This window comes from Triturus cristatus, chromosome 10 (genome assembly GCF_964204655.1).
Source record: "Triturus cristatus chromosome 10, aTriCri1.1, whole genome shotgun sequence".
Taxonomy (NCBI): domain Eukaryota; kingdom Metazoa; phylum Chordata; class Amphibia; order Caudata; family Salamandridae; genus Triturus; species Triturus cristatus.
Genome location: NC_140593.1, coordinates 286,625,081 through 286,637,379, shown reverse-complemented (window position 1 = coordinate 286,637,379; position 12,299 = coordinate 286,625,081). Strand labels below are relative to the sequence as shown.

At 46.9% G+C, this 12,299-nt stretch overlaps 1 protein-coding gene across 1 annotated transcript in view; it reads left to right on the top strand.

The window, feature by feature from the left end:
- Window positions 1-7,453: 7,453 nt before the first annotated feature.
- The window catches only part of SRI (sorcin), a 92,792-nt gene continuing 87,946 nt past the window's right edge, over window positions 7,454-12,299 (top strand). The window contains exon 1 of the mRNA XM_085631173.1: window positions 7,454-7,701. Within this exon, the coding sequence (XP_085487299.1) occupies window positions 7,678-7,701 (24 nt within the window). The 5' untranslated portion in view covers window positions 7,454-7,677. The remainder of the gene's footprint in view (window positions 7,702-12,299) is intronic.

The following is a 12,299-nucleotide window of genomic DNA, read 5'->3' as shown; positions in this document are numbered from 1 at the left end:
GCTTTGTGTGCGTGGGTGAGGAGCCTGAACGTGATCCTCTTGCTGACGGGGAGCCAGTGCAGGTTTCTCAGGTGGGCGGATATGTGGCTGTGGCGAGGGATGTCGAGGATGAGTCGTGCGGAGGCGTTCTGTATGCGTTGTAGTCGTTTTTGAAGTTTGGCAGTGGTTCCCGCGTAGAGGGCGTTTCCGTAGTCCAGTCGGCTGGTGACGAGGGCCTGGGTGACAGTCTTCCTGGTTTCGGTGGGGATCCACTTGAAGATTTTTCGGAGCATGCACAGGGTTTTGAAGCAGGAGGACGAGACGGCGTTGACTTGCTTGGTCATCGTGAGGGAGGAGTCCAGGATGAATCCCAGGTTGCGGGCGTGGTCCGATGGTGTCGGTGCGGGGCCCAGTGCTGAGGGCCACCAGGAGTCGTCCCAGGCGGATGGGGATTGTCCGAGGATGAGGACCTCCGTCTTGTCTGAGTTCAGCTTCAGGTGGCTGAGCTTCATCCATTCTGCGACGTCTTTCATTCCTTCTTGGAGGTTGGTTTTGGCGGCGGCTGGGTCTTTGGTGAGGGATAGTATCAGCTGGGTATTGTCGGCGTAGGAGATGATGTTGCTGTTGTGTTTGCGTGCGATGGTGGCGAGGGGGCTCATGTAGATATTGAAGAGGGTTGGGCTGAGCGAGGAGCCTTGGGGTACGCCGCAGATGATCTCGGAGGCCTCTGTGCGGAAGGGAGGGAGGCGGACTCTCTGTGTTCTGTCGGAGAGAAACGAGGTGATCCAGTCCAGGGCTTTTCCTTGGATCCCAGTGTTGAAGAGGCGAGTTATTAGGGTGCGGTGGCATACGGTGCTGAAGGCTACCGAGAGGTCCAGGAGGATGAGGGCGGTTGTTTCTCCGTTGTCCATCAGGGTTCTGATTTCGTCGGTGGCTGCGATGAGGGTGGTCTCGGTGCTGTGGTTGGCTCGAAATCCGGACTGGGATGGGTCGAGCGAGTTGTTTGCCTTGAGGAAAGCAGTCAGCTGTTTGTTGACGGTCTTCTCGATGACTTTGGCCGGGAAGGGCAGGAGAGAGATGAGGCAGAAGTTCTTGAGGTCTTTGGGGTCTGCTGTAGGTTTCTTTAGCAGGGCGTTGATTTCTGCATGCTTCCAGCTCTCCGGGAAGGTGGCTGACGCGAAGGAGCTGGCTATGAGGTTCCGGAGATGGGGTGCGATGATTGTGTCGGCTTTGTTGAAGATATGGTGGGGGCATGCGTCCGAGGGGGAGCCGGAGTGGATGGAGTTCATGATGTTGGTGGTGTCTTCAGTGCTGATGGGGGTCCAGGAGCTGAGGGTGGTGGTGGGGGTCACTGGTTCGGTGGTTAGAGGCAGAGTTTGAGGTCCGAAGCTGTCGTGTATATCTGCGATTTTTCGGTGGAAGAACGTGGCGAGGGAGTTGCAGAGTTCTTGTGACGGTGTGATGTCGTTGTTGTTGGCGTTGGGGGTTGGAGAGCTCCTTGACGATGTTGAAGAGTTCCTTGCTGTTATGGGTGTTGTTGTCAAGTCGTTCTTTGAATGATGTTCTTTTGGTGGTGCGGATCAGTTGGTGGTGTTTGCAGGAGGCGTTCTTGAGGGCTTTCATGTTTTCTGTAGTTTGGTCACGGCACCAGGTTTTTTCGAGGGATCGGCAGGTTTGCTTTGATTCTTTGAGGGCGTCTGTGAACCATGAAGTTTTCCTGTTGCTGGTCATGTCTGGGGGGTTCTTGAGTGGTGTGAGGTCGTCGGCGCAGTTGGTGATCCACTGTGCGAGGTTGTGGGCTGCGTCGTTGGTGTCCGTGGTGTTGGCTGGCGGGTTCTGGCTCAGTGATGAGAGGAGCTGGTCTGTGGATATTTTGCTCCAGCATCTGCGGGGGATCTGTTGCATGCGGTGGTGGGATGTGTTCTTATTGAAGGTGAAGTGGATGCATCTGTGGTCGGTCCAGTGTAGTCCGGTGGAGTGGTTGAAGGAGACGTGGTTGCTGGCGGAGAAGATGGGGTCGAGCGTATGGCCAGCGGTGTGGGTGGGGGTGTTCACCAGCTGCTTGAGTCCGAGGTTGGCGAGGTTGTCGAGCAGGGTGGTGGTGTCGTTGTTGCTGTTTTTCTCCAGGTGGAAGTTCAGGTCCCCTAGGAGGATGTATTCTGGTGAGGCTAGGGCGTGTGGGCTGATGAAGTCGGCGATGGTTTCGCTGACTTGTGTGCGCGGGCCCGGGGGCCTGTAGATGAGTGTTCCTCTAAGGGTGGTCTTGGGGTCGGTGTGAATCTGGAAGTGTAGGTGCTCGGCGGCGGAGAGTGTGTCATCGGTGTTGGTCGTGACGCTGATGGTGTTCCTGTAGACGATGGCGATTCCTCCTTCGGTTTTGTTGATGCGGTCTTTCCGGGTGATCTTGTAGCCGTCCGGGATGGCTATGGCGACGTCGGGGGCCGAGGAGGCGTTCATCCAGGTTTCCGTGAGGAAGGCGACATCCGGTGCTGCCTTAGTGATGCTGCCGTCCTGTGTGGCCTTGGGCGTGTGTGTTTGTCTTCCTCTGTGTCACAATAGCTGACCAGGGCCCAGCCCTGGGAAAGTGTACATTGGGGGCCGCTTTTCACAAAAGTTCTGCCGTCACACCACACCACCACACATCAACGCCATCTTGTTGTGCTGCTCATTACACCAATGAAGTGATATGATAAGCTGTATGTGGAGTTCTTAAGTTTAATGTGTGATATGACTGCGCGCAAGCGGGGATCACTTATTTCTGTTTAGCGGGACTCAGATTAGAGCGTTTCCAGCGGCTGAGGCGGGAGGCACTTCTGAGCTTGCTGTAGATAGTGACGGTGCTGTAGAGATTGGCACCATCCCGGGCTAAGCGACCCACCGCGTCGCCATTTTGTCTCACCCGGGGGATCCGGTGATCAGTTTTTTTCCGGATGGATTTCTGATGTATTTACTCCCCTGCTTCACCGGCCAGTATCATTACCTGCTAGCCTGCATGCTCCGATTATAGAATTTGTGCCTTTGATGGATCCATTTTGCCTACTAGGCTGTTTTTGGTCGGATATTTGTTCCGGCCGGCGGAGCAGCACTAATGTGCAGCCATTCCACAGTGCGCACTCTAGCACCCCCAGCTCCCCTTGTTTCTGCTATCTGCATTCAAATAAGAATTCTTGAGTTAAGATTTTTGCTAGTATCTTCTTCAGAGTTCTTGTTAGAGTTCTTATATTAGGATTTTGTTTGTTTAATTTTTTTCTATTTTTGGTTGTACATTTTTTTCTCTGCAACTTCTTTGCTTTCTCCACGCTTAGGTACCTCAATGTTGCCTCTGCCATCTCTCACAACTTTCTAGGTGCCACTCTACCTTCCTCTTAGTGTATCTGGAAGAATATGTTCAATACGCCACTACTTTTTGGCTACGTTCGCGCTATAGAACTACCACATACATACATACGTACATATATACACTGGTGGGACTTCGGAAGAAAGTCGCCATTATCATCTCTCTCTCAAAAAGATGAAGAGATGAAGAGCGACTTGCCATTAACAGCACCAAAGGCAAGTCAATACCAGTGTGACGTGTAATTTCGACATGGTATCCCAACAATATGCTTAGAATAGAACATATCCCACACACCTACCACAGTTTAGATATGCCTTAACTTGCTAACCGTTAACAGAATACAGTAGACATAATTCTGTTTAAACAAAATAGTGTAGTCATGCAGTATAGCTTGGTAAAATAACTCACCATTGTGCTTCTGACTAATTAACAACACACATATACTTTCAAAATAACATATTATACAGAATGCGACATACAGATTCAACACAGTAGATGTGTACAATGTAGGTGATTTTCAGCATAAACATATGCATGCCTTCACCCCTCAACCCTATGTAATAGTACACTCAGTGCTTAATTTGAGCACGTGGTTGCCAGTGGGGGCCACCAGCACCAATTTTTGGGAACCAACACTCATTTTTCCTCATCAGACATTTACAGAGAGCAAGAGAAGGAAAAACACTCAAAACGGAAAGACAGAGGAAGAGACAGACAGAAAAACCATCACAAATTAGGAAACAGGAACCTGCAAGAGTGAGATAATGGGGCAGGGAGTGTCTGGACTCATTTTTTTTTTAATTAACCAATGCGTACACATCTGTACAAAAGTCATTACAACTCACAAATAACGCAAGACTCAGGCCTGTAGTAGAAGCCTCGCAACTAGGCTGTACATTTTTGAACCCCCATTGGCAGTGCAATTCCATTCCAGTGGCAGAATGTGCACCATATAAATATGTATAATACAATAAAACATAACAGACCCATAAACAGAGCAGACCCATAAACGGTCCTTCCAAATCACCCAAAATGTGAAAGATGGAACAGAAATAAGTGACAAATGCAATAGATGTCCCCTTTGGATCTCCTCCCTTTTTTAGGGTCGAGCCTGCATGACCATCATGCACTAGAGCATGTATTCTTCCTTGTGAGACTCTACTGTTTATAAAAAAGGGCTTGGAGCCCACCTTTTGCTTACCATTCGTTTGGCTTCAGTGTCACTCTTCTTTGCTGCTTCCTAATTGGACAGCGAGGGCCAGGTGTCACTTCCTGCCGGCACATGGATCAATCACAGACTGATTCTTCTTAATTAGTGTCTCTCTGCTGCTCACGCTGAGAATTACTTTTTACTTTGTTGGCCTTGCTGCTTCTTTTCCATCCCACCCACCTCTTTTCCATGTTGCTGCCCCAAGTGCCCCCACCCATCCCTGCGTTTCTCTCTTGAACATACACCCACCCCCTTCCCAGGTCTTTTTATTGTTGTTTGCCCTGTCATGGACATTTTATGTGCATAATGACTTTAAAGCACTGTGCACTCTCCTGTTTGCACTGTAATGGGTATATCCGTATCGACTATAGGTTCTAATCTTTGTGTTACAAGCAGGCAAAGCTCCCCAGCAGCAGACTCGAGCCAGGGTCTCAGGAGACTGCAGCTGGGGCAATTAGCCCAGGGAGCCAGAGGCAGAGCTGGGAGTAAGCGTGAGAGTGGCTCACTTAAAGCAGGGAGGTCAAGGACTGCTCCAACTTATCCTCTCACTCACCGAGGACCCCACCAATGCCAAAATCAACTCCTCCAATGCCATGATCAATGTAGTCAACTGGATGAGAGACAACTGCCTAAGACTCATCTCCAACAAGACAGAAGTACTGAACTTCGGGAACAACACCTCCGCCTGGGACCACAGCTGGTGGCCAGCTGAACTCAGACCAACTCCAACACCAATGGACCATGCACGCAAACTACGGATTATGCTCAACAGCCATCTGACCATGAGAAGATAAGTCAACACAGTCGCCTCCTCCTGCTTCCACACACTTCGCATACTCCGCAGAATCTTAAGATGGATCCCAATCAACACCAGAAAGCCTGTCACTCAGGCCCTTGTCACCAGCCACCTCGACTACGGCAACGCTATCTACTCTGGCATCCCAACCCAGCTCCTCAGAAGACTCCAGACCATACAGAACGCTGCAGCCAGACTCATCCTGGACCTTCCCAAACACTGACGCATCACCCCCCACCTCAGATAATTCCACTGGCTCCCCACCCAGAAGAGATGTCAGCTCAAGATCCTCACGCACTCCTACAAAGCCCTCCACGACCAAGGACCTTCCTACATCAACCAGTGACTGAACTGCCATCAACCCTCCAGACACCTGTGTTCCTCCTCACTCGCCCTCGCCCACACCCCCTGCATATGTCACAGCCACAGCTGGGGGCGCTCCTTCTTCTACATCATCGCCAAGACCTGGAATGACCTGTCCCTCCACCTCCGAATAGCACCAACCCTGGTGGACTTCTGGAAGAGGCTCAACACCAGACTTTTCGGCGGAGACAAAGCATCCTCAGCGCCCAGATACCCCTAGGGGTGACAGGGCAGCGCTTTACAAATGCTGATTGATTGATTGATTGTGTGTATTGAATGGCAAATTACTTCCACTCCAATTTTAACAAGGTAATCAAACTGTTACTGTTCCTATGATTTATAATTTTTTAACATTGTAAAACGATAGTCACTCAAAGTTTTAAGCAGTAAGGCAGTCATAGGGAAAGATGTTAGATTCGATGTTGCAGGGTAACTTATTTCTCATTTTAAGACAGATTTTGTGCCTTTCTCTGTAGCTCATCTGTCCACTGGCCAACTTACTTTAGCAGTTAGTCTTGCATATGATGGCAAAAGGGGCGCTCAATTGTATCCAGTTAATGTAATATGGGATAACGTGCATGGCACAGAGTGTGGTGCAATGAGTGACAAGTACAACTCTTAAATGGGCATCCACTTTTCTGCTCCATATGTATAAAACACCCAGCTAAATCCTCTCCCGAGTGAAGTGGAGCATGCAGAAGAGATCCGTTTTTAATTCCTGTTATTTAAGATCTCTGCCAGGCAGCCATTACGGCTCGGGCAAACTACCCTGTTACTCCACCGGGTCGTTTACCCTCAACAGGACTGTTTTCTCAGGTGTGCCCCAGTCATCAACACGCTAGGCCAACAAAGTCCTTCAGCATTGTAAAGAGCTCCCACTGGATAGAGAGCCAAGGGGGCCTAAGTATTCTGCTCTTCTGTCCTCAATGTACTTTACACAGGTCTGGGTCAAAGAAGTCCTCAGTGAAGCCCTCCAACCACCAACTATTACCACATTTTGAGGCCCAGCGTAGTGACGGCCTTTACTGCTTGGGTAGTTCGCCCTGTGGGCCATCAGAATGATCATCTCTGGAAGAAACTGACCACAACACACAAGGACCTTAAAAGGTCATCTAAAATGCAGTGCACACAAAGCTTAGTGTCGTTGTGATATGTTGACCCAACCACCTGTACTTACCACCAAGCACCATGCAACACAAGCATTGGCAAAGCCAATGGCTTTGTCAATGTGTTTTTTTAGCCATTTTGTCCAGCAGCCCACCCTCTCTGCGGCATGGCTGAAAGTGTATAAACAAAAGTGCTTTGACGCAGGCAAAACTGGCTATGTCAAAGTGCTTTTTGTTTTATTACTTTCAGTCATGCTGCACTGCAGCCACACAGCTAAACAACATGGCTTAAAAACATTGAAAAGTCGCATAGTAGAGCTATTTGGTTTTGCCAATGTTTTCTTTGCCATATTCAACATTTGCATGGCTGCTGTGCAGCATTGTTGAAAGGAAACATAAAAGTGCTATAATGTGGCCAGGGTTGACCACGTCAAAGAACTTTTTTTTTACATTTAGTCATGCTGCAGCGTAGCACACCATGGTTATAAAAACGACAAAGCCAATAGATCTCGCACAGGCCAGACCTATTGGCTTTGTCAATGCTTGTTTTATTAGACTCGCTGACCCATAACACAGTTTTAGGGAAAGAGAGGAATGTTTCTGCAAACAGCCTCCTTGGGCAGGGCACAGGCGCAGAGAACGGAAGGAAGGAGGGGCTGTTTCTGTTCAGTGCAAACAGAGAGAGTCTTATAACGAGCTGTCGCACTGCAGTCACAGTTTAATTGCCAAACTATTAGCAAACACGCCTTCGGTTTCCTGATATTGCTTATACCTGAGCTTCAGTCTCGTCCTTAAAGCCCAGCACGGAGTCCTGCCTTTGGTATAGGGCACAGTAGTGCGTGGAGGTCCGGCGAGTTCTGGGCGATTGGTTGTAGTGGTTCTCACAATGACTGCTACCAGACCTCAGCAGGTAAGAATAGATACAAAGTCCTTCTGATACGAGCTGGGGAGACGGAGTCCAACACCTGGTGCTACGCTCCATTTGTAGATTAAGGTCCACGGAGCCGTGGCCACCTGGTACATTCGGCTAGATTAATGAGTTGTCTTTTCAAATTTAAATGTGCTTTAAAATGTGTTTTTCAAGGGAATTGTAAGAAACTGTTATTGTATTTATTGTTGAATTATGTTTTTAACGCAATTATATAGCGCCTAACACCCCGATGTGGGGTGCTGAAGCTCTTATCCACAAGGATAGCACACAACACATTGTGTGAATGTGTGGCTGGAAATACGTTGCCTTTGCTTTGAGATTATAAGGAAGCGTTTCCATGTTACGCAGGATGACGACAAGGTATGGTTATGGAAAGCAACCTTGCTGGCACATGCATTAAAGCTTTTTGCGAGCGCACACGGTGCGATTCGCAAAAATAGGCCGTTTGCACCCGCAAAAACTCCTTTTGCGATGCATTAAAGGGTTAGGCACTCGCAATTTAAGAAATCACAATTTATTACGATTTCATAAATTGCGATTGCATTTAAGGAAATGCAATGCTAGAAGCACTTAGAAATAGCAAATTCGCTATTTGGGGCCGCAAAATACAGAGAAATTACTCTGGTCTGTATTTTGCAAAAACTTTGAAAAATGCACTAAAGTGCCTTTTTCAAGGTTTCAGCAACATGGGTGCACATCAAAATTCAGGGGTGCAACAGGATGTCATTTTGACACCTTTGAACCCTTGAAATTGCATGCCCAATTTGCTAGTACCTATTGGTACTCACAAATTGCGCATGCAATTTCCAATTCGTTCCTATGGGCCTGTAGACCCATAGGAATGAATGGGAAGCCATTCCTTAATTGCGACTCGCAATCTGCGAGTCGCAATTAAGGAATGTTTAGGAATCGCTATTTAATAGCGATTTCTACATGCATAGGCTTTTGAGAGCCCCTAATTGCAATTCTTGAATATTCGCTATTAAGGTCTCGCAAAAGCATTTCTTGATGCATGTACCCCTTGGTGCTTTGATGGATGAGGAAGTGTAAGAGGCATACACACATTTTCTATAGTTTGAGGTATTCTGAAACCTCTGATTAGCTATGCAGGCCCATTTATTGTGTTAAACGTTTTTCCAGTTATGTTTACTATCTGATTCCATATTCTGGCTGCGGCAATAGGTTGCCCACTTTCAGATCTTATGGATCCGGGTGAAGTTAATCTGATTTTGCTCTTACAAACTGACTTTCTATTGCTATTTTATCATGCAGTTCGGTTAATTTTCCTTCACAATTGTATGTCACTATATTGTGGTTGAAATATCAACCTTGAAAAATACTTCATTCACTATTTCACCTTCCACTATATCATCAAGGTAAATATGTAGCTAGGTATACATTTTCTACTCGTACAGTGGCGCCCAGCATGATTCATGGATGGCGGGGCGGGTGCAGGTGCGCGGGGAGGGGGGGGGGCTCAGGAAACGGTACGCAATGTTAAAAAAACTATATAATAATAAAAGAAAACACTTTACCTTGCCGCGTGCTGGGTCCCATGTCTCCGCTCCTGCTCTCCTACTCAGGAAACACAGCCAGGCTCTCCTGACCAATCACAACGCTGCAAAGCAGTGCTGTCATTGGTTTTGAGCATCCTGGTTCGACGCTCAACCAGGGAATGGAGGACCTGGGCATGTTCTCCATGCAGTCTGTAATGCAGCTTGCATGGAGAAGCGGAAAGTGCGCATGACTGGTTTGGGCAGCCCGAAAGGGCCGACCAAGCCCTCATTGCGCACTTAGGAATGGGCAAACCACTCCTGCCCTGCTCCGAGGGCCGAGCAGCCCTGTCCAACCGCCCGCCTGCAAAGCAGTGAGCGGGAAGCATAAAATGATAATAACACAAACAGTGTTATTATCATTTTATGTTTCTACTACCACTACTTAAAAGCAGTGGGGTGACGCTCCTTTGTCATAGCAGAGGAGCCGCCCCTGTACTCGTAACTCCAAATCTACCCACCTTGATGATACAGTGGTGGTTAATACAGCGGTTGTAATATTTGTCATATGGAAATTTCGACCACTATATATTGGTATAAAGCCTTCCTTTTTTGGGGGGAGTGGAAGGCGTCCAAATGGATGGAAGTGAGTTAATCTGCCTAACAAATTAGGACATTCAAACTCGGCATTACCCTCTCAGTGTCGTCAAAAGGGTTACAGTGTTTGAAAGATTAAAAACGCAAACCGAACCACAGATACAACTATTATTAAGGGTGTAGCATTGAGGGGAGGTGTTTGGGGTGTGGCACCCCTCAAATAAATCTATACTTGGCTTGGTAGTTAGATATGGGGGCCTTGAATGGGGTCTGATATGTCTGTGACGGTCTTTATCGTCGTGCTGATTTTTCTAAGAAGTTTTATCTTGTTTAGTTTTTTGGATCAAGACATAAAGATATATAGTGACTGGTTTATCAAAAAAGTAGCAAATCCTCAACCAAAAGGAATTCCTTGAATGGATGCAAATGTAATACTTTTTAGAATTCACAAACATTGGCAGTAGAAGGCATGGAAAGCTGCACTAGTCTCAGGTTAGGTTTCCAGGCACAGTACTGGCAATCAAACGCACAAAATGCGATGGCATGAATGCTTGCAAACAGTCAAACCATTGGCAATCCCTCGGGTAGCTTTCCCAAGCATCGTTTTTCACACACTGTGCCTCTCTAGACGGAGGGCCTGATTTAGGGTTTAGCATTTGAAGTAAAAACAGACAGGGGGGCACAAACGTTTACGTCTACCACCCTGACTTTGCCTGCCAAATATAGAGATGTCGACCGGCCTCATGGAGTCCTCTAAACATTTATGCTGTTCTTGTCAATGTAAAAGAAAGTTTGTCCGACAGTTCCGTTGGACATGATGGCTGGCTATTACACATTTCTAAAACACAATCTCCTAAAGTGGAAGTTTGTTTTTGGAAAACAAAAATTCCAATGACCCCACGCCATGGGAGTCTTTAACCATGGTGTGGGGGTCATTTTTCATTTTTCACTGTCCCTCAATGCCAGTATATATCGGGTGGTGATAGACTGTTAAAAAAAATACCTCCAACCATCCACTGTATATAGGGCAGACAGTTGAATAGCTAACTTCTAACACCACTTGCTTTGTTGGGCCGTCGGAGGACGTTTTACACCAAGGAAGCAAATTTTACTCCATCGGCTTGAAACTCAAGATTCGCAGAGACCTTGAGTTTGGAAGATAGGTACTCCGTTCCTGTTACCTAACCACAGTGGCCCACCTAATGCAATTAAGTACTGACCCTCCTCCTTATGGGAACAGTCCAACCTTTAACCTTGGTCTTGGTCTTGCAACCTACTGCTTTTTAGTTGGGAAATGTAAGATTCACAACCCCCGAATCTCACTGACTAAGCTACACCACTGACTACAATTAGCGTATTCTGGATAGCTGTTACTTTCCAAAGCTGTTGCCACCACCCAGTTTGTAGGTTTTCAAACAATGCATTTTCTTAAGTACCACCATCTTAAAAAATAATACACTTTCAAGTTGTTTGAAGACAGGATTGAGAAATGACCCAGATAATTCTACTGTCCTAAATGTCCCAGAGTGAATGTTTTTGGCTAGAAGACCAAAAGAGGAGAAAGATGTTAGGCTGCTCATCAAATAAACACAAGTTTTACAGGTATTCTTGTCACTAAGAGGTGAAATCTTATTTATCTGCTAAGATCCATGAACATCTTTATATTTAATATGATATACAGGATAATATATAATTGAAGTAAATCAATCTGGAAACGCAAGTCTGTAAACACCTAGCAAATTGTTGCAGTAGTATAATAGCAGAAATCAAGTAGGCCATACTTAGCCTTGGCATGACTGTGACTACTTTCTCAGATTTTTACCTATAAATATCCATCATCAATTCAAACTTCTTTGTAGGTTCAAATAAAAACAGTTAACTATGAGTGGAGCCCTGCATGTGACAATAGAATTGCAAGAAAGTCGTAAAAGGTCGAAGAAATTTACTGTAGCAATTTGCAGCCATTGACTAATTTATAATGTGCTAGGAGTGGTTGAGTGCATCATGCTTTTAGAGATGGAGGAGAAAACTTTAGCTCTCTTTCAAACCTTATGAAACAAGTACATAATAATACCCTGATGGTCCTATTATGAATTGTCTTGAGTGGTATTCCAAGGAAAGATCCCACCCTGGAAAACTATGAGTTCCCTGTCTCGCAAGGGGCAGAAGTAACGGGTCCACAAGCTACGGACCTTATAATTCAGGGCTCAGAGACAACTAACCCAGACTTGCAGGTGGAGCCGTGGGGGCTGCAAGCAGCTTATACCCCAGCCATTGCCTGCATACTGCAGCATAGGGGGAGCAGAAACGACCCCCAGCTGAAGTAAAATCCACGCTGCTCATCACCTCTTCCCTCCTTCCACACACGGGTTGAGAGGTGAAACCCTCCAAATATTTACTATGTGCTGCAGGCGGGTGGTAAATGTGTGTGGATAATTTGGTCATGTTATTTCCCCCAAAAGTGGGAATAGCACGTGGATTTGGACT